At 33.8% G+C, this 27,628-nt stretch overlaps 1 protein-coding gene across 6 annotated transcripts; it reads left to right on the forward strand.

Moving 5' to 3' along the window:
* Positions 1-144: 144 nt before the first annotated feature.
* LOC111001884 (synapse-associated protein of 47 kDa) lies at positions 145-27,325 on the forward strand. 6 transcript variants are annotated; one of them, XM_022271939.2, is made up of 10 exons: positions 146-501; positions 1,022-1,234; positions 2,867-2,946; positions 3,551-3,613; positions 5,583-5,704; positions 22,610-22,747; positions 23,198-23,337; positions 23,581-23,690; positions 24,281-24,379; positions 26,278-27,325. In XM_022271939.2, exons 1-10 carry the CDS (start codon positions 371-373, stop codon positions 26,400-26,402), a joined length of 1,221 nt encoding a protein of 406 aa, XP_022127631.1. In that variant the 5' UTR covers positions 146-370; the 3' UTR covers positions 26,403-27,325. The 6 variants fall into 6 exon arrangements, with proteins under 6 accessions (XP_022127633.1, XP_022127631.1, XP_022127632.1 ...); XM_022271940.2 differs by having other exon boundaries at positions 1,022-1,225; XM_022271944.2 differs by lacking the exon at positions 26,278-27,325 and adding an exon at positions 24,790-26,156.
* Positions 27,326-27,628: the final 303 nt, after the last annotated feature.

Raw genomic sequence — 27,628 nt, forward strand, 5'->3', positions numbered from 1 at the left:
GACAGTGTCAATTTGTCAGAAGTTGGACGTAGAGAAGATTAAAATGTTAAATTGTATTAGCTGCACTACTAAACTCAAACTGTCAATGTCAACTGTATATAACAATAAATATATTCTGCAATCTGTAATTTATCCACAGATATTTTCTGCTTAAAAATTTGCAAACAAAATAAGCTGAAGGTGCGCAAGTTTTCATGCGCAATGAAAACTTCCTCATTTTAAGCTGGTCGATTACGGTGTTCCATTTAGTTTTTCAGCTGATCACGCTTTCATTGGGCGCTCCGCAGACGACGCGTGTGTCATGAGCGAATCTCTTGCAGCGTAGTAAAATCGAGTGCTTGTGTCGTGTAGCTAGCTAGTGGCAGTGAAAATGTTTTCAGGACTTACAAATCAGGTGAGTTCGTGGATGGGAGCAGCTAAGGGCGACCCTCAAGATGAAGAGGTTCCCACCCCAACGAAAGAAGCGACAGGAGAGGCTGCAGCAGAGATGGACAAACAAAGGTATACCTTCTTTTGTTTATATTTTGATTAGAACGATCCTGATTTCTCAATTTTTAAATGATTGTTTTGGAAATTACGATTAATACAATATTCAGGGGTAAATTCAGCACAGAAAAATACGCTTCAGGTGGCGATCTGCGCAGTTCAATAAAATTACGGAATTGCCTTTTCTAATAGAAAATTCCGTGTATGATATTCCCATTGTTGCATAATACGTCCAATATTGATCCATGTAATGGGGTCAATGAATTTGGACACATCTAATAGTCTTGGGATTCTTTAAGTACCTATTTAATAGCCTTGTTGGGACAATAATTAACAATTATAATTTCTTATGGGAATCTGCTACGATAAATAAGTACATTGTATTAAATATTATAATACCAAGATATTATATCATTATTTAAAACTTCATTTGTCACACAACATTATCACCATGGATTGAATTTTTAAAAAGTAATAAGTTATGTTATTCAACAGAATACTTTTTTACAGAACCTTTAATATTTTTTTCTTATAGCCCTACAAAGGGTGGAAGCAAATTGGACCTCATCACAAATGTAAAGTCACAGATGACAGGCTGGCTTGGCTCTGGAATCCCTGGAATTCCTGGTTTAAAAAAGAATGAAGCACCCTCTGCTGATGCTCCAGAAGTAGCTCCAGTAGAACCTGCTGAAGTGGCAGAAGTCAAGCCTGAGGGGAAAGAGGATGATGACAATTCTAGGTACATTAGGTATGAGGGGTTGCAGATAGAATGAGTTTCGCTGTCAATGAAGCTTATTGGTGTTACTTTTAAAAAACCCAATTGTTTCGATGATTTTAGTTCGAGCATTAAAATTGATTCATTCTAAGTTAAAGACTGATGGGATGCTCGAAATAAAAGTTATTAATCACAGAAAGTCTTATCATAATTGGAATGCATGTCTAAATCTCAAGTGTAAGTCATTCACTAAGCTTATGTAAGCACTCATATAGACTATAGACACTATAGGCTTTTGCACTTTAAAAAATTGAATATCACATCACTTTAAATGCATGAATACAACTAACATAAATTGGGCTCAGAAGTTGTTCAATATTTGATATTACTTAAAATTATAGAAATACAATTAAGATAAACTCAATCATTTATAATCTATGCTTCTCGTAAACTCATTTATTCTGCCTAAACCCCATTTATGACTTCATTTTTTACTTGATTTTAGACTGTTAACATAGTAGATTTTTTAAACATTGTAGAGTGAGTATAGAAATCTATGAAATTGTAGATTTGTTCAAAGAATATCATCTTACTTATATATTCATATAGTTTTAACAGTATGTCTGAAATCTAAGGTAACAGTTAAGAGATTATGTAAGAGAATCTGAAAATCTGAAAGAAATTGTTAGTCTTGTGTTATCTATGGTAAGCAACGAAGAAAAAATTCCGTAACTAAAAAAGTCTAAGGGTGACTCTTCGTCGTCGTATGCTTAAAGAATTTATAAAACTCAGAAGAAGTCGCATATTATATCATATTCATAAGATATGTCACTGACCTACGGATTGAGAAAAGGGAATAACCTATTGAGTGTATGAATGCTCAACCTAGATATGATACTTTTGGCATAGCCATTTGTGGATGTAGAAGCCAAGTAGACAATATGACGCATTGTTCTGTGACGTAATGATCCGTAACCACAATTTTTATTCCTTCAATTTCGTAATTTAGTTTTTTTTTACGCTCTTGCCATTGAATATAAATACGTTTTAAATTAAGTTAATTACGTTATAAAATTATTTGGCTATAATTTATTTTCCATTAATCTGAGATTTTAATAATACAGATATTCAAATTTTGTTTTGAAGTTTTAGGATTTCGTAGAATTTATCCACTCTTAAGGCCACTGAGAGTTTTTAAAAATTGTACTCATCTAAGGATTGAGACCCTTTATATAATGCAGTAAATATAAGGATACCTTCTAGGTTAAAAAATATATTAACGTACACACAAACATAGTACGAGACTTTATTATCGTTAAAATAGCAGAATCTAATCAAAGCTGTGCTTTTATCTCCTACTGTGTACTGTCATTATGTGTACGCTAACTTTACCAGCGGGATATCATCAGCCACAGTACGACCGTGTTCATGTTGAGCTTGTAATAATTGCTTATTGTGAAGAATGAGGGCCTAATTAAAGAGATGCATTTTAAATATATTATTTTTATCTGTCTAGAAGACAAAGAAGAAACATCTTATTTAACAGACATGTTATAGTAAAGAGAGTCCATGACACTCGGGTTATCAGGTTTTTAGTTTGTATATATGAATACGTACGTCTGCCTACGCATATAACTGTGTATTAACTGTATTTTTATTATACAGTGCTACCGGTGGTGCGGATAGTAGACCAGGGTCTACTGGTGGAACACCCACTGAAGAACAACCAGCCGGTGTCGGGAATGGTAAGCCAAAAACGCGTAGTACAAGATAGCTTCAATTTTACGTATTAGATAGTTTCTTTTTTCGTAGTATATCCCTATACCCTTTTTCTGTAACTGTTTTGAGCTGTCTTTAATTATTTTTCTTCAGTCAAATAACTGTCATTGGTATTGGTCAATCAAAATAACTGGCGAACTATTTTAATTTAAAAAAAACATTAAATTGCCTGTTTAGTATGTGTGTAAAATTTGTAAATGTTTCTGCTGGCCTAGTGGCTTCAGCGTGCGACTCTCATCTCTAAGGTCGTAGGTTCGAATCCGGCCGGCTTATTTGAAACTCGCTCGTAAGGAGAACATCGTGAGGAAACTTAGAGAAGGAGTCGACGGCGTGTGTCAGGCACAGAAGGCTAATCACCTACTTGCCTCTTCCAAAAAAGCAAATGATAAAACAGATACAGAAATTTGAGGGTCTAAAAGGTTCTCACTGCTAGTTTTATTTTCTTAGAAATCTAAACCAAGTCCCATATAGATTTTCGTCCTTAAATTAGTGCCATGTTTTAATTACTTTTTTACATTTTTTTATTCACGTTTTTAGTCGCTTTTTGTAGTATTGTTTGTTTGTGCACAGTTTCAGGTCCGCACAGTAGAAAGCTCACAGTTGACGCGATCGAAGTACCAAATATGCAGGAATGTTAGTATCATTTTATCACGCTTTTTACAACTAAAAGATATTTTACCCCACTGATCTGTTGGCCTTACCTAAAGGTAGAAATCATGGTCTGTTACGATTTTTAGTGATTCACAGTCGGATCTGCTTTTTCTGATTTTAATACCGTCGTAGTTAAAGCAATTTATTTGTCTTTAAGAGTAAGTAATGTTTTGGAAAATCAAGATTTTTATACCTATATGTTAAATTGTCACGATGTGTATTAGAGGTAATAAAAAATATTTAATTTGTACAGTCCATATCTTTACAGTCGAAACTTTTAGTTCAATAATTTACAACGTAAAATCCCTTGAAACCCAAATTCAGTATCAAAATGCTTGATTGTTTCAGCAATGGAAACATTCGGAGCTCATTAATACTTTGTGTTGCGAATACAGTTTTATAAAGTACCACTCCGCGATTTAATAAGCATTTATTAAATCGTGCATAATTAAAGTTGCCAGTATTAATATGGAAATAATAAAGTTTCGAAATGAAATAAGCAGCCGAGCGAAAATGAATACATTTCAATTTTACTTTACTATTATTCGCGTGTATTTATTCGTCAGCCATGGTTTCAGTTTTAAAACCTTAATTTTTTGACTTCACAAAAATCTATTAGAGAAACTTCTACTCTCCGTGGCTGTGCTGAAAGTTAAGTCGTTATTTTTCCACATCTTGCATCGATTTCCAATGATATTGTATTTATTGTAGTAAATTTCTGTGACCATAATTTAACAAAAACATACGCAACTTAGATTAAGTGTACTTACTTACAAAAGGAGTATTGCGCAAAGCTAAGATGTTTCAAGCAAAGATTAGGAGTCAACCTTACATTGGTTCTTTCCTTATATTATAAACGATAATAAAAATATCTTTAACGGGCATGCATAGGCAAATTCATATTTAGGTTTATATGACGCTTTTTCCAATACAAGTAATGTTAGACGAAACACCACCTTAGACATGTAGACTCGTCGCTCTTGTGTCATTTATTGATTTTATACAGCTAGCTTTGTCATAGCCAAGTATTTGGCAAATAACGTAGTTTGTAATCAGTCTAACGAGTTTGCCAAGATTTCTATTGTATCAAAATGTTAGTGAACAGGGGTTCATTAGTCTGCCAATGTTGGCCTATAAGTCGATAAGTTTGCCAAGTAATGATGCATGCTGTAATTTGTTTGCTGTGTAATTCATTTTCTATGGTTGCTCTTTTATATTCGGTTTCAATCTCGTAGTTTCATTTTTATATATATTTAGTCTTTAAGAGATACTAAAAGTTATAATAAATAACTCTAGGGCGTCGCCGATTTCCCGAAGGGCACCTGTCTTTCACTCCGGGGACGTCCTAACAATAATTTCTTATTTTTTCGATATAAATTAAGATCAGTAGTTATGTCGTACGTAGGAAACAATACAACTTGTTGTAGAGTTATCATAAAATACCAATTTGACTAGTCATTTAAAAAAAAATATTTTATGTAATATAATAATATGTATAATAAATGAGATGAGAATATAGAACTAGCCAAAACTTACTTGTCACGGAATTAAATTAATATTATATACATCATACGACACTCGCCTTATAAATTCATACTTTTTCTTTTCGCTTACAAAAAACTTGGCTAAAAGCCCATACCTTCTTTGAATAACTTTAAGAGTACTTGTAACTTTGATATACCTGCTTGATATTAAGTTAAAGAAAATACTTTACAAGTATTTCTTTCTCAAGTCTAAGTATCTCGGGTTCGTTAATGGGAAAGTCTCTTTAACGGTCTAGCGACCTTAGAAATAAGTCAGCGGTAGACAATAAATTGTATAAGTATACATATACTTCAGAACATTAATCTTAACATAATATTCTACAATAGCATTACATTTACATAAACCCCGGAATCAGCCAGTGTAAGACAAGTAGATACTAAATAGAGATACTTCTTCATACTTACAGTAACTACGAAGGCGGTTGCTGGTGCGAAGTCCCTTGGGAATTTCCTCTATTCGGCCGTGAACAAGGCAGGCGCTAAAGTCAGCGAGGCGAGTGCCAAAATAAAGAAGACTGTTGAAGAAAACGTAAGTACAAATAATTAACAGGTGTCATCTGTCAACCTTTGACAGATGCTTTTTTTTTACTGCCGACTGAAGTATTTCCGAACCAATTCGACTTAGGGTCCTTCAATAAAAGAGCGTACCAATTCTTAAAAGGCCGGCAACGCACTCGCGAGCCCTCTGGCATTGAGAGTGTCCATGGGCGGCGGTATCACTTAACGTCAGGTGAGCCTCCTGCCCGTTTGCCCCCTGTTCTATTAAAAAAAAAAGGTGAATATTTCTTATATCTTAATTTGCGGTATCTTAGAAATATGTATATTGTATGTATATAAGTCCACCTTGATTGAAACAATTTCAACTTAAATTTTTGTATCGTGCGGCTTGTCTATACTGACTTAAAATGTACTTAATGTACTCGCCAGCTGCTAGATAAGGTTATCAAGAAAATCTTATTTTTCTATAGTAATTTGTCTTATCACTGACGCATACTTGATGGTATTAGTAATTAAAACATAAATTTAAAAATCCTACTATCTAGTGGTGCTCTACATTTTCTTTACTTTTTATTTTTTTATGATAAAGCATACATAAATACATACAACCCTTAATTTTACCGCTCTACGATCAACCCCTATTTTTTATTTGGTAATTAAAAACTTGTCTTGAACTCCGAGGTTAATACAGAAAAAAAGAAAAAATGTTTCCATTACTAAAATCCGAACAGTCTCTGGGGTAGCATAGTAAAATGTTCGATGTTAGTATGTATTAAAAAGTAAAATTACATCAAGGAGATACGAAGTTCGCAGTGGCAGCTAGATCATCTTATATGTATCTCTAATGTAACGTTTTCACCAAATCCGTATAGATGCAAAACCTAGGACATTAACCGGATGATAGGAGGATCGAAATTCAATCAGAAAAACGGTTTACCCAGCGCACCCTGGTATAAATAACAATTTGACCCGCAATAGGTAATGGTTTCAACGAAATTAGTTTTATGCTTTTGGGACCAGAGCTTTTAAATTAATCTGCTTTAAAGTTTACAATTGAAAAGTTATTTTCGACTCTATTTTTATAGGGTTTGATTTGAGTTTTGCGTCAAACCATCTTCTAGTAATATTAACTTTACAATTTTTTTTTATATTATAAGGTTTGTGTATTGTCTTATTTGATAACACATATTTAAAAAAAGGATTAGCTTAAGTAAAGACATAATTAAGAATATATTTACATTTAAATTAACAAGTTTAATATTTCTCATCACATATATGAGTGTTAGTAACGGCAATTCTATTGGCATTGTGTAGGAGGGAAATTAAGGATGGTAATGATTTCATTTAATGTCAAGACCCGCGGCTTACGGCGAGGAGAGGGATCGATCGCTTTCCGTAACCGACCACGGGGTTATGCGACATTTTTTATGTACAGGTTTTAGGATTTACGTCATTAGACATAGACATAGACATCGTCTATATGTCTATGATTTACGTTATTCTACTTTAATTGTCATTTAGGTTAATGTTAGTCACGTTTATATTCCTAATATGGGTGTTATTATGGAGAGTTACAAAAGCGACGAAAACCTCATTATTTGATTAAACTAGATCCTATAAAAATTGAATAATCAAAATACACTCAATTTGACTTATCAGTTATATAGTGTAAGAGATAGGAGCAGTCTTGGCCTAGTGGATTCAGCATGAGATTCTCAACCCTGAGGTTGTAGGGTCGATCCTTGGATGTGCACATAAAGACTTTCTGTCTGTGTGCGCATTTAAGATTCGCTCGAATGTTGAAAGACAACATTGTGCGTGTGTCAGACCAGGCTGTACTTACCTATAAGACAAATTATCATGAGACAGATACAAACAATTTGAAGCCCAGAACTAAAAAGACGCCACTGAATTGTTTTTATACTGATGATTGTTAACTGGTATCTATTATACACCTATGTTAGTGTAGGTAAAGTAATGACTTTGTGAACTGTAAGAGTAAACGTGCCAATTAGACGGGAAGCCGATAACTTTGATAAAGGAAAATGGACGATAAACTTGGAACAACTTCGGATCGTCAACGAGTTTGGGCAAGTTGGCCAAAGGATCTAATATTTTGTTCACAAACTCCCGATAACTTGATAGAAGTCGAAACGGGGATGTCTTTATTTTGTCAAACACTTTGTTGGCTGAATGCATGCGGTGAGAATGTGATGTGAAAAATGAAATAGACGTTAGTCCAATCACAGACACAGGCGATCCGTCTTATTTTATCAATTACAGTCAATAATTGTAACCGTAACATCAGGCAGTGTGGACATTTAAAAAAAATCCTGTAGCGCTACAGATCTACAGTGGATTGCATCTGGTCTTTGAAGAGAACATATTTGGTGGTCGGCCTGACATAATATGCCGATTTTTATTTTCAAATAATAGAGTCGATTTGTGAGTTTATGCTAAAATTCCACTAGCTTTATTTATTACTTGCGGCCCGTCCCGCCTTTGCACGAGTGGATATTTATTTTTCAAACATTGATGTGGATATTGATAATTTTTTTAATATCGTGGAGCATTTTTTGTTCTATCATCAATCGTTTTCGCAGCGCATGCGATGAAATATATTTTTGTCGGCATTTTTTAACCTTGGGTAACATTATTGTAATTTTAGTAGGAATCCTTTTTTTCTTGCAATAAAATAGCTTATATTAATCAGTGTTAATGTAGCATTGAAATGGTGATTTTTTAATAACGGTCCAGTAGATTTTGAGCATTACAAACAATTTATAATTTTATTATAGATTGGCCAAATGTTGATTTATTTATTGGAAAAACATTGTTAGATTTGTCACAGTAATCGTTTGTATATGAGTCCAACAGTAATGATGTTGCCTATTTTATAACATTATATCTTCATTGACGGTTCTGATAAGACATCAAACAGTTGCTAGACAGTTTGTTATTCTATACTAGGACATTATGGCAGATAAGCTTTGGTTTATGTATTTCTTATGCTAAATGAGTTATGAGTATGCCTATCGTACCAACGGGCTTCGGGAAATCTAATTATTTTTTATACTTTATTTTTAAGCTTAGAATAATATACAGGATCCATGGTTTATAATAGAAATTGTTGGAAATAAAAAATATCGGTGGTGATTCATTATACTATTTACGTCTGAGCTTCAGGTTTCTGAATCTGTTTTGAGATCATTCGTATTCCTGACACAAGACAGTCCTTTGGACCTAAGACATGTAGGTTTCACTACGATGCTTTAAGTAAACATATATTTGTTTTATTCTTGTTTTCGTTATATCAATTATACATAAATTCTTATTTTATGACGTACCCTACTCGGAAATATTTGTAATTTAGTGCTCATGTTGCTGTACGCGCGATTAATAAATTTTGCAATTTCTCAAGATTTTCTTCAAGGATGGCAAAGCGTTGAAGGCAGGTTTTCGCCATTTTATACAAGTCTGGCGAGTTGCCAGCTCTGAAAATGAAGGTGGTTTTAACGCTTATAGAAAAATAAGAGCAAATGCTTTTAAACGCGCAGAAAACTCATCATAACTATCGCTACCGAGATATTAATTACTTTTATCAGATATGACGGTTCAACTTTGTCGTTAATTCGCATTGATTGGAATTTTTCTTAACAATTTTGGTTGTGATAAACATTAGCTTTTACAAAGATATGTGTTAATTCGACTTTATTACTAGTGTACTTCAAAAATAATTTTCTTTATATCCTCTACATTAACGTAGTAAGCCTTGGTTAAAGAGAGTTGGCTGATGGTATATCTATAAATGCGAACGTTGATGCTCTGTCATTGACAAATTTAACCTATACTCAAACTCAAAATAACTTTATTGATATAAATAACCAAGGTTGCTTATGAATGTCAACAGAAAATATGGTAAATTGATTCCAAATTTACAGTTCGCAAGTCAAGGGCGTCGAGCGGGCAAGAAACTTTCCGTCTGTTATTTTTAATCGCCACGTTTTGAATCATACAAATTGTTTAGGAGCAAATCAATCCCAAGTATTAGGATCATTTCAATAATCGTGAATTTTATAAAGAGCTTTATTGATTAATTTACCGTTTAAAGAGAGTTTTGAATTTATTCAGTGATCATTCTTATTTCGCGTTGTAAAAATTTCGCGCTATTACTGAGGTTTAAAAATTCTATACAGATTTTGACTTTTCGAGTAGCGGACGGAAGTAAATACCTATCGCAAACTCGATTGGAGGACAATCAAAGTAATCTGGTGCTCTGGCTGATTGGATCTTCGCAAGAGACCCTTAAGTGCGGCTGTTGTATAGCAGATGCTCATCCTTTCTTCAAGAAATTCTGAGAGAATTCACGTTGAATAGTACTACATTGATCTGAACTTTAAAATCGTTCGTACATATTTGTTCAGGAAATTATAATCCGTTCTATCGATCATCTCATAAATATTTAATTGTCTACTTATCTTTATGCTGATGTGTATTTTGGTTTGTTTGAAACTTTTTAGGATACATCTGAACTTGACTATTTGACCTTCTTTGTGTCAACTATAGCAATGTATCTGTTATTTCTTCATAATAATATAATAGTAATAACAATAAAGTCCGTTTCATTTCCAATCATGATAAAAAGATAATATACTGCTTCTATTTTTACATTGTATACAATGTCCTAGCTAAATTTAGTACCGTCGATTGGAACCCCTTCGCGAGTAAAGTCCAGCTTTTATTAACTGACTGTGTCCAGGGATTTATTTCTCCATTCGCTGTCTGTTACCGCTTCTATTTCCTCTATCCACCTTTTCTTGGGGCGCGCTCTTCTTCCCCTTGGTCCTTTCAATACAGTCTTTAAAGTCCACCTTTTATCTGTGTACATTGCTATATGCCCCCCCATTGCTACTTCTGTTTCAGGGCATATTGTAAGGCATCTTCACTTTTATATATTATGTTTCTTATATTTAGTACACTTCTTTCCATTGTCTCTGGCATGCCACTAGTTTGGTTTTTATTTTTGGGTTGTTAGTCCACGTTTGGCAGTCGTATGTGAGACTAGGTAAGATACAAATAAATTAATATACAATATAGTAATTCAGAATTTCCTTATATTAAAATCCTGAAGGCGAAGAAAATCTTTGCAACTCGTCATATGAGATGTATGTTAGTTGTAGGATATGAACAATAAATGTTCCGAAACAATGACGAAATTTCTAGAAAGAAGGCATGGTTATGAAAATCAAAAAATACCATTTCAATTTCTGCGGTGCTCCTCGTATATTGGAATCGCATTGACCCAATTCCTAACTGACGCCGCCGTTTTAATGTAAAATGTTTCATTGTTGCCTTATATGCGTTATTATTGACATAATACTATTAGTACATTGCATAAAAATCGAAATTATTTGTATACAAACTTCGAAATTATTTGTATACTCTTGCAAAGCAATTCTACTCTCCAGGCCATCTCGGCTATTGATTACCTCTAAGGATATGAGGCACTAGTCATGTACGCTGAAAATATACTACTAGTTACTTTCAAATTTGAAATATCAAAAGCAGGTTCATACTAAAATCAAAAATGACAGGCAAGGCTGAATCCTATATATTTATATAAGAGCTAGACATTTTTTCTATATGTATAACAACTATATAAACAGAACTGTTTATGTATTGAACAACTGCTTATATTGCGTTGCTAACTTTATTAAGTTTAGTAGCAAAAATAGCACCTGATTATTATAACTAATATTCTTTTTGAAAACGAAAAGAATATTTTAGTTATTACTCTGCCTACAATACGCGATCTTATTAAGATCCTGATAATGGATCTTTTGTACAATCGGTTTATCGATATGAGCTAAATATTAGAACTTTGACATTTGCCATTCAACTGTGATATAACGTTTCATAGTATCGAGATGATTTTGCAGGTCATTAGAATAATGAGTTTTAACTAAGTAATACTCTTGCGCTGCTCGGTGTCATGTACATTGTTGGTTTTAAAAAAATATGTTAATATAGTACATATTTATATACGCCTTATGGAAAGCTTCACATAGAATTTATATTCTATGTCCGCATGTATGGCTGCTAGTTGACCGATACTCTCTGCGTATCATTCTCTTTCTCTTCTTCAAACCCATAAAGCAGCTTAAGCGTATGAAACAATTGAAACAACTTTTTTATATTAAAGGTAGAAACAGTGATGTGCATAAAATTTGAATTTGAGCCCTGGAGCTATGAAGGGTGGTTTTCTCCTTCCATTAGAGAAAAGTCTTTGTTTAGGTGTAATTCATTTGTATATATATTTACAGACCCGTCTCGTAATAGCCCTTGTTAGTTAGCCTCAAAGATTCTTAAATCCTAATTACCAGAATTAAGTTTTATCGGCATTGTGTTATGCCTTACATTATTTGTAATCCAATGGTTACCTTACAAAAATAAAAATAAAATACATTTATTTTGGAACACAACACAACGAAATTGAACTCTAAAGCGCAGTAGATCATTATAAATGAATTTATTAGAACTTAGAAAGTAAATTAAATTTTCAAACCACAGCCTTTTTAACTTTTGTCAACATTAATAATCGATTTTAGAAAATACATCCGCAAAGCTACACGAAAATACATACATTCTTATTAATGTTGAAAATGGAGTTGGAAGATAATATCAAAAATATTCTGAGTTTAAGTGGCGAGAAGACTTATAATAAAAATATAATGAACGCGTTAGAAAAACCGAAAACATCTTAACCCCGTTTGTGATATGAGTCGGGCTCATTTAAGATGAGGTCAATTATTACGATAGGTAGCAACTGTTTTTTTTTGTGACGCCCAAAGTAACGATTCCACTTTCAAATTTATATTTAAAATGTATTTTTTTTTAGTTAAAAACGAAAATGTTGTTTCCAGTACTCTATTCTTAGATAACGAGACTTAGAACTCCTGGCACTGAGACCGTAAATGGAGATATATTAAATTACTTTAGTACGTAGCGAGATTTTCCCCGAAGCGCCTTTCTCGGCAAATCGATTGCCACACTGTAATACAGTCTGATTTTAATTCTGTTTAGAATGAGCTACGGGATTTTCGTATGCAGCTTCGCTTACAGTAACTTTATTTTCAATTTCCATTCGCAGTTCAAGTTATGCCTGGTTTCAAATTACACAATTGATTACTTTTTTCATAAGTATAACAGCTGTTAATAATGAAGTAATGACGTTGTGGGGTTATGACGTTTTCCTTCGAATTATTGTAATGTAGAGGGAGGGTAAAACTTGCTGAGTTTCTTGCCCGTTCTTCTCAGAACAAGGCCTCTTGGTAGTTTTGCGAACAGATGGCGTAGTTTTGCTCTAAACGTTTTTGATATTCATAAGCATGCCCTAAGACGCATCAAAACTGAATAAACGAATTTTGATTTGATTTGATTTGAATAACATTGAAGGGGCCTTTTTTTAGTCACTCCAACAAAGAGCTCTCATAATTGCTCTATTTTCGGTCAGGTCCTCTTGTATAATCAGCTTAGCAAAGCTTTAGGTCGCTCATCGCCGTTAATAGCGGCCTTTAGCAGCGCTTCAACCAAATTGCTTCATCTGTTATTCATGAGAGGACCAAGTAAATATTGTTTCAAATCCGCTTCCAAGATAACGGATTCGGCAAATAATGGATATTAAGTTAAGACGTTAGAGGACATGCTCAAAGGCTTAACCCCGTGTGAGGATTTCAAAATTAGCCTCTATACGGTAGATAATATGTTAAATAGTTCTAGGGCGTTCGCATATTGTGCCCTTTTTTATAACCTCTTGAAAAGTCGACGATGCTCTTTTGTCTAGTGTTTTAAAAGTGCTGAATAATTTATTGCGTGGTAAAGTATACGCCATCCTATTTGCAATGATTTCCAATAATTCAGTTCGACCTCAGCAGCGGATGTTGTCATTTCACATCGACTTCCGCTCTGGAAGTTATTTAATTTTATATGTGGTGGCTTTGATTCAATTCAACGTATCGGAAGAGAAATTATAATATTTGTTTGTATTGTCATTATAAATATACATACAATACATACATAGCATCAGTCATAATAATACAATACTTAGTTAAATTAGGGCCAGGTAATTTAAACAAGAAACTTTTTATATAAACCATTAATTTTCCCTGAATAAACACCACCGCGACTATGAGGAAACTAATCAGTGTTAATGCGAGTGTTTAACGAATTGGAAAGCCGTAATCAATTAGTTGGAAAAGTCATCACAGACACTGACTTATGAATAAATACACCAAACCACAGAAAATTCTGACGAATCAGCGGCGCGCGCTACTAACGGTTATCAAATTAAAATTAAACCGACGCCCGTGATTGGTCGATACGGAGAATGCGCGCGGTGTCGCCCGCCCGATCAATACCATCGGGTTACGTAAGTAGACGGCGCCTTGGAGCCCCGCACGCACGAATGTATCGTAAATGGGTGTAAACGACCAAAAACAACTTGCACGAATTTTAGCACTTTGTTTATAATCTATGGTTTACCAGATTTGGGGTGTAGAAGTCATGAGTCGTGTTTTATTTTTGGAACTTTGTTTAATTATGGCGGCTGTAACCTAGATTTTCAATTGATTTTTTATTATTTTGGATTCTTATCTGGCTGATATGGCCGCCCAAAGCTGCGTGTAAATACCGTCTTTGTCTAAATCTAATCTATATAAAGATATCTAGATATCTTTGAATTCTTCAAGGACTTACAATTTTCGTATATAAACTGGTCCCTAAGTAGTAATATAAAACTTGATCAAAAGAGATTGCTGGCAACTTTATTTTTGGAATAGGTCTTCAATTTATGAGTATGATAAGGGGAACTTGTGATATATTTGATGCTTTCCGCCATATTTACAATTTAACACGAGAACAGACATTTGTGAGAATAAGAAAGGTTCTTTCTCTGCGTTTTTCTGGAAAATATTACACGGGTAGGAGCGTTATCCGAAATAACGTCGTTTATCTTTTTATTTACCCTTGCGAAGTTTTTGCGACCACATTCAATAGATTACTTCTTTGTTAGGCGTTTGGTGTCCTGAATTATTTATAAAAAAATATTAATAAATCTTCTGTCATAATCTTTTATTATGTGGATAATAAGCGTAGAATTTAGTTGGAAAGGTAGAATAAGAAAACTGTAGACGGCTTGGCGACTTACAAGAGGAATAGGCAAACTGCCAAATGAATTTACTGAACGTCGTTGTTAGACTCAGTCCAATATGACGGTCCAACAGCCTTTTGCCGATAGTATATTGCATTTTTTATCTCTAGTTTGTCATAAATAATGTCCTTCCCTTTTGCAATTTCACACCCCTTCATCATACAATACAAGGCAAACCCAACTATTCCAAATTCCTTGGTCTAATACAAACTATTTAACTTACTCAGTCAGAAGGTATACCTTTAGATTACAACTCAAATTACCAGAAAATAAAAAAAAGATATATTTAATGTGATTAAATATATCTTATTCTTCTTGATAAATTATTTAAAAAACTCTGGAATCCTTTGTTAATAATAATAATGGCTTTGTTATTATTCTTGTACATTAAATATTTATTATAATGATCAATGAATCTCAGAACTTATAATTTAGAGTTTAGTATGAATTTGTACTTTGTTAAATTTTTTGTATAAATAGGTTAAACTTGTTTATGTTTGAATGTGTATTCCGTTTTTGGTTTTTGTGTATAATGTTTACTGAGTAGCTATAGGAATACTTTAACAAAAGAATAATATAAAAATAATAAGTGTTGTCAATTTAACAACATCATGGAATACTAATAAATTCCGTCGTGTTTGCACAAAACGAAGTCGTGTTCGTCCTCCATGAAGGACGTCCATTCTCCGACGCTAACGATTTCTTTTGTTGCGTTGTCCAGGGTCTTTTACGTAAACTGGAGTGTGGGCGGCTTTGTTAAATTTCACGTAAACCTCGTCGTAATTGAGGAAATTAAAAATATTGTCGCTTTGCAACGCAACGAACTTAAATCGACAAGTTGTGAAGTCAGCGGGATTGGCATTATAAAAGAGAACGATATAAAGGAAGATAAATGTGCGTTATGACATCGGGTCTGTGAGGACAATAAAACATTAATGGACACTGAAACGTGGAGCCGCGGGAGTGCTCGTAAACAAAGAGCTCTCGACACCTAACAAGCCACTGTGGTCACTGGATATTGACTGGAAATGTTGTGATTTACTTTGAAAATAGATTTTATATTTAAGATGTAACTTTTTATATTGTTGATGTTATTGAAAAATTAAATAAATCAATAGCGCTTTTTTTATTCTGTATTTGTGTCATGATAGAACAGTGGGAACAGACAGGTAAGGGCAGGAGAATTTAGGCAATTTTAATTGAACATTACGTTGCTTGCTGCTTGGTTAGTTTCTTCTTAAGTCGCTTAAGACTATTCTGTATGCCCAGCCAGGTTTAGACATTAACTAACGCTCATTCTGTGACTAAAATTTCTTCACTTGAATGTCTTTGTGACATTTGGAGCAATTCACCGTTAGGGCGATTCAGAGTCGAAATTTAGCGGATTCCAAATGTGCGAAACGTTCGGAGTGCCTTTCATGCCTTGTGATCTACAATAACGCCGATACTAACATATAAAATAATGGAGAGACAGACCGATAGCTAAGTGACAACATGGAAAGGATTTAGATTTTATTAATTCGATTCTAACATAATCTTGTTAATACGTCGGATTATCTTCTACAGTTGGAGACAGTGGCATTGTTTCCAAAGTCGCGTTCTTTTTTATAACTTAAAGGCTGATTGAGTTGCTGAGCAGTGTTGGCCTAGTGGCTTTAGCATGCGACTCTCTTCCCTGAGGTCGTAGGTTCGATCCCCGGCTGTGCACCAATGGAATTTCTTTCTATGTGCGCATTTAACATTTGCTCGAACGGTGAAGGAAAACATCGTGAGGAAACCGACATCTCTTAGACCCAAAAAGTCGACGACGTGTGTCAGGCACTGGAGGCTGATCACCTACTTGCCTATTTGATTTAAAAATGATCATGACACAGATTCAGAAAACTGAGACCAAGACCTAAGGAGGTTGTAGCGCCACTGATTTATTTTTAAAAGGCTGATTGGCAAATAGAAGAAAGCGAGAATTATACAAACTAAAGTGCTGTAGTAAAAAGCGTGCTAAGTGGAAAAAATAAACGGAATGAAAGATGAATACGATGTGAAAAGGGCGATAGTAGCTTCAGCATCAGGAAGTAGTACAATAGACGGGAAATTTAATTCACAGAAATGTTGGAAACTAATGTGTTTCGCTTGGCACGTTAAGAGATTTGTTTCATTGTAGAGGAATTGTTTCTAGAATGTTTTTATAAGGGTTTTTGTTGTTGAGAGGTAAGCTTTTCTATGTATACTAATATTATAAAGAGGAAACATAACAAACACTTTTCTGACTATAGGCTATATTATATTTTCTAAAAATATAAATGCAATAATGTAATCCAAGTTAAAAAAATTCCATACAAAATATTTCATCGTGTGCGCTGGAACTTTTGATAATAGAACAAATCGTCACCTGAGAGGAAGTAATTAAATACTAAGGACACTAAGTAAAATTAAACTTTTGCTAGTACTCATATAAAGTGATTGTTGAATAAATAAATAAAACTTAGCTTCGAGATACTGAACGCTGCCGAATGCGGAGGCCGATTGTGCCTTTCTGTCACTCGTTCCGCGCTCTCGCTTGCACTTCAAGTCTTAAATGGAATGCCTCAGAGCGAGGTAACGCCGTATGCGTCATGTTTTGTTTGTTTTGTGCAGCCGGTTCCATAGAATTATAAGAAGTTGTCACGTCAAAATATCCAGATTTGTGTTTTACGAGAGTGCATTTAAATAACAGCTGAAATTATTTTATTTATTTATTAACACTTCGTTGCATTACACAAAAGAAAAAAATTATAATTAACATAATTTAATGAAAAGCTACTGGCGGCCTTATCGCTTTCGAGCGATTTCTTCCAGACATCCACTGTGAGGAAAAAAACATGGATTAAATTACATAAGGTAGGCAAGAAATGCAAAAATACATATTACAAATACAATAAGAAGGTACATAACATACTTAACAGAAACAAAAAAATATATATTAATGTAATTTGTATTTATAATACATATAAATAGTTAATTTGTATAATATAAAAAATGGTGAGATTAATCCTTATTTAATTGCCTATCTAAAATTAGCTTAAGTACGTGTGACGGATTAGGTGACATGTTTGTAACCTTTGGCCTTAGGGTCCGTGTCAGCATCTATCACCGGATTATGGCGATATCGATAAAGGTTCAGCGGCTTTCGCTTATTTATAGGGCAGGCATTTATAAGCAGTATAGTATAACTAGTGCTATACATGTGTTACAATTTAAATTATGTATTTACTAATAAAGTTATAAATTTGCTAAGCTTATAGATTGAAAGTATACGTGTTAACACAAACTACCTATAAAGGTACTTAAATGGACTTGAAATGAAAAAAATTAGTTCGTACAAATGTTCGATCTGGCGTAATTATTTCGGTTTACATTAATGATAAAAAATAAAAATCCAGCGACAACCTTGTACTTGTCTTGGCAACAGCCAGGGATCAAACTTCCACGGTGGTCACAAGCTAAAGCCACTAGGCAAACACTGCTTCGGCGTCTTTTTGACTTAAAATAAAATTTAGTGATAAAAAAAAACGTGGATATTCGTTTACGAGATTGCACGTAAGTTATTCACGAGCATAATGTGTTTAAGTCTATATAAAACCTTATATTGCTTATTTTCAAAATTTCATATTTCTAACTCCCTTAGTATAGGATCAATGTTAATAAATAAACCAGGATACTTTTTTGTATTAAAATGTTTGATGTATTATTGTAAAGTCGTCGTATAAAATAGTATATTTCATTACAAGTGCGGAAAGCCTGTCATTGCAACGAGTTCCGACGAATGTCTACCCGAGCCGAGGCGCAGCCGAAGGTGAGGGTTGACAGTCGGAACAAGTTGCAATGACGGTTCCGCACGTGTACTGAACGACTATTTTTAATACAGTTGCGAAAATATAAAGCAATTTAATTAAACAATTTTCTTTTTTTTCTCTTCTCTCTACGGAATAAATTCGTTGCACGTGGATATGTAGCGACTTATATGTTTCCGGTAAATTCTTCTCCGAAGCATTTTGTGCAATTATACTGCGTTCGGGTGGTATTCATTCAAATAAAATATCGTCTAAATTACTCATTTTGTGCAACAAATAACTCAACTCGGAAGAACATTTTTGGAAAATGGCGCCAACCGCAAAGAATATGAGCCAAGCTTGTTTTTTCTTTTCTTCACCCATTCTGCGTAGGCAAAGGGAACTTGGCCCATACAGCCAATTCTTCAGTAGACTATTTTTATTGAAAGAAAACCAATTCCAATCATTAAATCTGATATTGAAACAAATAGTAGCTTCTTTTTAAAATATTTGCATGAATCATAAAAACTTCTGTGATTTTTTTAGTAAAAACTTCATGGTTAGTTTTTTCTTTTTAATATGTTTTTTATTGATATGAAATAAAATAAACCTAACCTAACTTATTGAATCCAATTATTAGTAAACTTTTTAAAAATACGTATTTGCATATATATGCAATTACGAATTACAATTTATAATATTATAAAATTCTTTTTAATATTTTTTAAATTGATATGAAATGAAAAGAAACCTAACCGAACTTATTGAATTCAATTATTATAATATTTAGAAATCATATATCATAAAAACTTCTATGAATCTTTTTAATAAAACCTTCGTGGTTGGTTTTTTTCTTTTTAATAGACATTGTTTTGACAGTTGGCAAAGAAAACGCACGAGTGCGGGAATGGCAAAGAAAAAGCACGAGTGTGTAATAGGCCACTTTCCGAACGCTATACCTCCCTGCAATATGCCACTTTTTGAGCAACTGTATTAAAAAATACTTTTTTGTTTATGTCTTGGAAATGATTTTAATGAGAATTTAAATCGCAGCAATTTTGCACCGTCTTCTATTTTCTCGTTCAAAGATTTAGCATTTATCATACGCAAGCTAAAATAATATAAAATTTCCGATTCTCTTTGAAAATCATGTTTAGTGTTTCACAAACGTTTTCCCGTACAGAGCAATTTGCTGTCTCTTGAATTGCACGGTTGACCTAACATATAAACCGCTGGGGATATCAAGTGAAAAATTCGTTGAATATTTGTATCATTTTTATAGTTATTTATCCTCTAAGCATATCGGCTATTTAGTTATACCTTGTCCCTTTATTTTATACGTATTCCGCTTTTGGTAAGGCACATTTTCTTCTATAATGGTTGCATTAAGTTGGAGCTGGTGGTGTCAACAGATGAGCTGTTAAAGCTTTTCTGCTCCTAAGTTTATGTGTAACACTTCCATCATGTGGGATGCCCGTCAGGCACCTGTGTCTGCTTACCTCGCGTGGATGCACTGTCTTAGAGAGATTCAACAAGCGTGGTACAATTGGCCTGGAGTATCATTAACAAAATAGCAGTTTCGGCTAACGTAGCACTCGCAAACACAGTGTCCTGCCCAATTTCTGTGTGGGGTGAGGGGAGGTTATTTTTAAATTATTTTTTTATAATTGTTTACCTTATAGCCAAGCTATTTAGGGCAATATTGTAATAATAACTATATTAGTATAATTAAAATTATCCTTTTACAGATTTGTTAAATTTGTATTATTGGTTACGCTTCGATTGCGACAAAGTCAGTAAGCCATCTAATGATTAACTTTCCGGGGTAAATAAGATTAGGAAATCAATGCTTCCTCCGGGTCCCTCCAATCTAATTGATTAGTACCTTTGATTACACTCTGAATTCCCTGTTTGATAATGTTAACTTTACCAGTGAAATATCTTTTTTTCATTTAACATTTAGAAATTGTTAGAATTACAATATATTATTTTATATATTTTATAATATATAATAATTTTTTTTATGTTAAATAATAAATAAGGCCCAATTTTATAAATAACTAGCTGCCCCCGCGAACTTCGTTTCTCCTTCGTTTCACAAAATAAATTTAATTTATGCTTTAGCCTCAATAACAATCTTATCTCTTAAGTTATACCAGACTGCTCACGCTGTGTCAATTTAATTTAAAATTGGTTAAGTAGTTTAGGAGTCCATCGCGGACAAACATCGTGACAGGAGATTTATATACCTATATTAAGATTGACCATATAGCTACGTTGTTTATGTGTACATATTAGTCCGATATCAGTACCAAAAGTAAAAGAAAATTATTTATTTGGAATCCCTATACGATTCCCTCATAATTCATGAGACACACTTATCTCAATAATTGGTAATGGTGGAACTGTGGCTTAAGCGACAAAAAGTATTTATGATACTCTCAGTTTATTTTATACTTATAGTTTGCCAGTAATAATTAATTTTATCGCAAAATGAGAGCCGCAATATCTTTTCATTAGCACAGCTATGAAATATTAAGACATTTATATGAATTATAGCGTTTTATTCATTAGCGAGCGCTGTAATGGCGCTAAGGGCCATCCCGGAAATAATTGTTAATATAATTTATGTTACCAAAGGATAAAGAATTTGCTTTAATTTAAGTGTGCGCCAGGCATTTCATTTTTGTAGATGGTACGTAGGTTAGATTTAGGGAAATGAAATGTTCGAATTTATTTAGAAACAGAGAAAGTTTCTCATGCGTCATTGAGATTATTTTTAGTACTACGCCTTTAATTCTCTATTTATAGAACAAAGGTCGGTGAAAGTATTTAATAAAACAAGCGTGACGTATTCTCTCTTAAATTAGAATTAGCAGGGGTCAATTCGAATGCCAACTGAGGGGTTATTATTTATTCAGGATGCGTAATGACGAAAGTCGTTCTGAAACCGACAAAGTATTTTGACCGACGCCTACGAATAAACTTTTATATGGTGTCGCTACTGTTGGTTTATTTAATGGTCCTTGCTTTTAAACTTCTTTCAATAGGGTTGACTTCCCCCTCCTAGGGTATTTTGGTTCGGTAGCCAGGTGACCTGGAGGGCGAAGGATTCCTTCTGTTTCGCCCGAGTTCTGGAAATGACGGTTAGATGGCCGGTGGCTTAGGGTTTGGGTTCCCGTACCTCACAAATTTTTCAAACACAGTGTGTTTTATCAGTCAATGTGGAAAAATAAGCGTGGACGCAAGCGCGTTATTGAAGAAAAACAAAAAAAGCCGCCGCTTGCTACTTTGAACTTCGCGTTAGATTCTTAGTCCTACTTGACCATCACTATTCCTGTAAACTTCGAGCTTAATCATAAAAACTAAGCTTTATCACACTGTTAATTACTTCAATGTTTTGAAGAATAGGGTGAGAAACGTTTTAATTTCCTCAAATCGCAGATGTCTGGTAGTAGCAAAATAAAATGTTATTTCGCCGATATTATTATCATTAATAATTTACCTCAAAAAGAAAGTTGCGTCGTTAAAGTCGTCTGTACCATTTAACGAAGCAAGTGTCTGGTACAAAATGCGATAATTACTTTGCGTAACTTTGGTATGATTAATTAAGATTGTGTTATGACAATTTACGTTGATTCTCGTATCATTGATCTACGGTATCTTAGAAAATTTATTATACAGTACAGAAAATGTATCTTTGGGAAGGTAAATTCTAAAAAAAAACACATAATTGTTATTGGTCTAATAGGATTGCGAATTGCGGTCGTGGAACTTCTCCACTTTTCCAAATAAGAGTCCATATTCCACTAACGTTGAAAATCTGTGCACACAGGCAATGTTAGTTGGGCCACGCGTGCGTAAACCCCCTAATGGTAGATGGTAATCTGTTGCTCATATACCATAAAAAAAATTTCAGAGCATTCTTGGCGAGTTCAACCGCGAGCAGGACGCGTTTATCAAAGGCCAAGAGAAGGGTGGAGGTGCTGCTACTGCGCCCTGGGTCGGCGCTCCCAATGAGGCTTCACTGAAAGAAGAGTGTGTGTCTCTTTCAACTGTAAGTCACTAAGCTATAATATGTATATAGGTATTAACTACGTTATTTATTATGGATACATATACAATAGGTAGCTATGTTCTCTGTTTATGCTACTTAACATAAAAATTGTAAGCAGAAAAATGAGGCTGAACATTAGCCTACTATGCTTATCTACTTTCCTCTTTTGTCGATGAATCTGTATTTGTACTTTACTTATTCTAGAATGATGCAAATCCATTTCAAACGTGTTCTGAACTCCAGATAGTGTCGATATTACTTTGCTTCTTTGTTCGAAAAACGTGCTAAATTAAGTTGTCAATTATATAAAAATAACTTATGGCCTTATGGTCACAGAAATATATTTTTCAAAAACCCCCGCAAAAATAAAAATAATGCCGGTGGTTCTTAGTATTGTGCGTTACCAACGGATTTGTAGAGTTTTTGTATTTACGAATAATTAATTTACAGGACCGACGGAACTTCGTGCGAGCACCACCGGCTGGTGTGGAGTTTGACTTTGACTATGACAAAATGTACCCAGTGGCCGTAGCTATTATGGCGGAGGATCCCAACCTTGAGAAAATGCGTTTCGACCTTGTACCTAAAGTGTAAGTATGGAACAAATCTGAAAATTACTTTAAAAAAACATTAGGACAAATAATTTTTCTATGAGTAACTAGATTACGTTTAAAATAAAAAAAGAATTATTTTGTTATAACTAAGAACATATTATTATTAATATTTTGACTTAGAGTATGTCGTGTGTCATCTCGACTCGTCGCGTCAAGAGTCTTATGAAATACTCAACATGAGTTCATAGACAACTTCTAAAGAAGTACATAACATTCCAGTATAACAGAGGAGAACTTCTGGCGGAACTATTTCTACCGCGTGTCCCTCATCTGTCAGGCAAACGAGGCTGACGCTGTCGCCCGCCAGTCTAGCGCTGACGACTCGCAGGGTGAGTATCCAATTTTATTATCTAATTTCACAACGAACCAATCGTAATTGCTACGAGTCGTTGATTAAAGAAAATACATATGGATAATGGAACGTATAGAATTACTATTTTTTTAATGTCTTAAAATATTTCACTAAATATCAAAATGTAAATTTTAAAGGATTCGTAACAATGACTTCTGGTAATTTAGTAATTCGCAGAATTGTAATTTGGTAATTCCCAGATTCGTAATAATTAATTTCGTAATTTGGTAATTTCCAGATTCGTAATAATTAAATTGGTAATTTGGTAATTCCCAGATTTGTAATAGATCCACAATAGTAATTATAAACCCTTATAGTGAGGCAGCATATTTCTGTCTGTTTCTCTGATCTTTTGATATGTCTCTTCCTGTATTTTATTGGTTAATGTGTAATTCCTAATGAATTGTTTTGGTAAAAATATATATATCTTACAAAGGATTTATTACAAAATTATGTCTGCCTTTTAGTTCTTTTTTTACATCGCTTGGATTTGTAGTATTTAGAAAATTTTTTGTTTCACCACTTGCTAGATTTTTTTATTTCCTTTTTTTGTTATTTCACCATTAGACAGTAAATCGGCAAGCGAGGATCTAATTGAGAAAGAGAGTCAATCGATTGATGACGTCAAGAAAAGAATTAAATCTTTGAAAGTCGATAGAGATGACGGTAAGATTTTGAATGGCTAACCGGTTTTTATATACAATATAGTATTAACGAGTCGTTGATTTTGTATAGAAAATAATTATCTTACAAAATTACGATTTGTAAGTACTGGTATATTGGATATAGAATCCGTACTAATAAAAACAACTTTGGTCTTAGGAGTCACTAACAAAACAAAAAATCACTAAAATCTGTTTAGCAGTTTGAGAGCTGTATGCACTTTTGTACACTAATTCACTTGTTAGTAAATTGCAAAATTTTATTTCACATTTATCCTCATTTTATTTTAGTAATTTTCGCTATGAGTTATTTTGTCTTCATTTTTTAATAGTTTTTAAAAATTCATTGACTACAACCAACTTTGAGAATAAATAGCATTGATTTTAATATGTTTTTTCGTTTTCGGAATGCAGCTTAAGCGACGGACATCGGTTTGTTAAAATACCATGGTAGCCCTACTTTCCCATGGCCCATACCCCGGCCGATACAATACTTTATTCATAAGAGTTCATGTAGTTATGTTTGTAGCATCGCGGTGTATGGAGTATACTTCCCTTCTGTGTTTTCATATTAATGTGATAATGCCGAATCTGTGTAACATAAATATTATACATATAAATAAAAAAATATACTCTGCTTAAATTTAAAAATTCATATATAATTTTTTTTAAATATTTGATAGACAAAATCTTACAGCTTGTGTATCACGAAACAGCTGTCTAGTCACCCTGAGGGAACCGTAGGGCTTGGCCATTCCATATTTTCCTTTAACTATGCCCGTTAGGTTAGACGAAGCTAGTTTGACGATATCTGCTCAATGCTCTATTATTTTTGGCTTTATCACATTAACGCTGTTGGATCTCATTGTTTTAACGTTATTTGTATTAAAATTATATCGCTGTTCTATAATTTAACGAATTCAAAGTATATCATGTCTCATACTTGTTGACGTATCGTGTGTTGATGTTAATATATGACAATATAGCTTTTCTCCTTATATGAATGTATATATGTATTCATATAAAGTCACTGTTTCAAATTTTAGCTTTCATCACCGGCTTGAGACATACTGAAGTTGAATCTTAATAGTTAACTTAGTAGTCTGTCTCTATTGAGGTATTTAGAGGCAGTAAATATGATGGAACTTGTAAACTGAATGTTATATATGTGTATAAGTATAGTGACGTCACTTATTGTATTCCGGTTTTAACATTGCTACCGTCGCTCGGCGCCTGGTCCCGCATTTATTTACACGCTTCGAGTCTCAAAGTTGGTTCGTAGCAATGTTGAAACTGAATGTTGTCAGATTTATATTCTATTAAGGGTTTTCAAACTTGTCAAATCATAACTTGGAGCTAGTGGTTCATATATAGCCGCGACATATCACTTATGTGTGACAGTCAATTAAATTCACACTAACTGCCGTTTCTTAGGACTTTGAGCTGGCAACATTGACCCTCTGTTAGCGAGACCCCGTACTTAATGTTTCGTAGAGTAGTCGATGTGGGGACAGGTGATAACGTCAGGCCTAGATTCTTTTCTGTCGCTACTAATTTTTGTATATGTTTTAATTGACAAGTCATACTTTAGCTAATATTTCGTCCTTTATCAGTATTATTAAACTATGTTATAAGTTCGTTCTGTTGTCTATAGCGACAGTATAGATGTTACACTTTCTATTGTCAATACTTGAAAAATGTTTAGTGAAATATAATATTATAGTTAACGGCATTTATAGTTAGTTATTATGAATTGAAATAATTATATTATTCTAAAATAATTGGTCGTATTATTTCTTGACGTTTTTGGGAGAAGAAGACAAAGTAACTCTTTTAAGGTAGTAAAATCAGTTTTATGTTTTTTATGTGTTTTTCGTAAATACATTTTTTGTGACATTTCAGAGCAGTGGGAAAAGGAATTGGAGGCTGAATTAAAGGAGTATGAGGTTGTTGCTGGAAAGTCTGGCGATGATAAGTGGGAGAAAGAGTGCGAAGATCTTCTCGGGGAAGAGATGGATCTTAAGTAGGAGATATTATTTGACTTAAATCTTTGAAAAGTCAATTGGAATTTAAGATTGGATTATTTATTGAAAACTTAAATACGTGATTTGAGTTACTTTTCAATTTATTATTCAAATAATTGATGAACGGGTTCCTGGAACAGGGGAGTGCTTGAATTTTGCCAAGAAATTTAGAATATAAATGCTGATAGAGTAAGACTAGCTTTCGGACAGTCAATGATTTCAACTGCAGTATAGACACAACTATACTTAGTGTCGCCATTTTGGCTTTCACCATTTTATTGCCCTCACCTGCCTCACACTTCATATGGCATGCCGCGCACTTCATGTGGCATGCCTCACACTTCTTGTGGCATGCCTCACACTTCATATGGCATGCCTCCCACTTCATGAGGCATGCCTCACACTTGCGGCACGCTTGCGGTGCTTATATTCCATTTTTATGCGTAATCTTTTCGATACATGAATAAAGCTTTTGTGAGTAATAAGTAATTAATTAATATTTCCCAAATCTACCTTTTCTAGTACGAAAATGGTTAAGTGAATAAAATAAATGTTTTAATAATACTTAAAATAGCATACATTTAAGTACCAATTAAATTTGTTTTTCTTAGGGCTTTTTGTACAAAAATATTTATGTTATTATTATTTTACGTAATTAATGTTTTGCCTAATTAGAGCCTGATGATTTCATTGTAAAAAAATATTGTTTTCCCATTTCGTATATGGCGTAATAAAAATATGCCATCAGTGTAAACTCCTTTACTACAAATCATTATTTATTAATTAATAACAACTATAAGAGTGAGTAATATATTTAATAGTTTATTATTATAGGGTTTTTTGTATCTACTTCCTTCTATTTAAAGTAATATAAAATTGTTGTATATGATATGCGTATTACATTCCAATAAAGTGTTTGTTTTACATGTCTATAATTTTTATACAATATTTGGTTTCCTTAAATGGCTTGGCTATACCCTCCCATAGGGGAAATATCTAACGGAAAAAAACTCGGTAATGATCATGTGATTTACTTTTGCCAGCGCCATCTGTCGGTAAGTGTAATACATTTGTCTATTGCTGTCTTCCGCGCTGCACCCGTGGGTGGCGCCGGGAGCCCCGTTACGCCCGTGGGCTTGCGGGGGGTATCAGTTTCGCGCCCCGCTCAAGGGCGGGGTGGTCGTTGTGGCGGGCCTGGAGCGGCCCTGGGTCTTTTAGGTGCTATGTAG

Source organism: Pieris rapae, chromosome 14 (genome assembly GCF_905147795.1).
Source record: "Pieris rapae chromosome 14, ilPieRapa1.1, whole genome shotgun sequence".
NCBI lineage: Eukaryota > Metazoa > Arthropoda > Insecta > Lepidoptera > Pieridae > Pieris > Pieris rapae.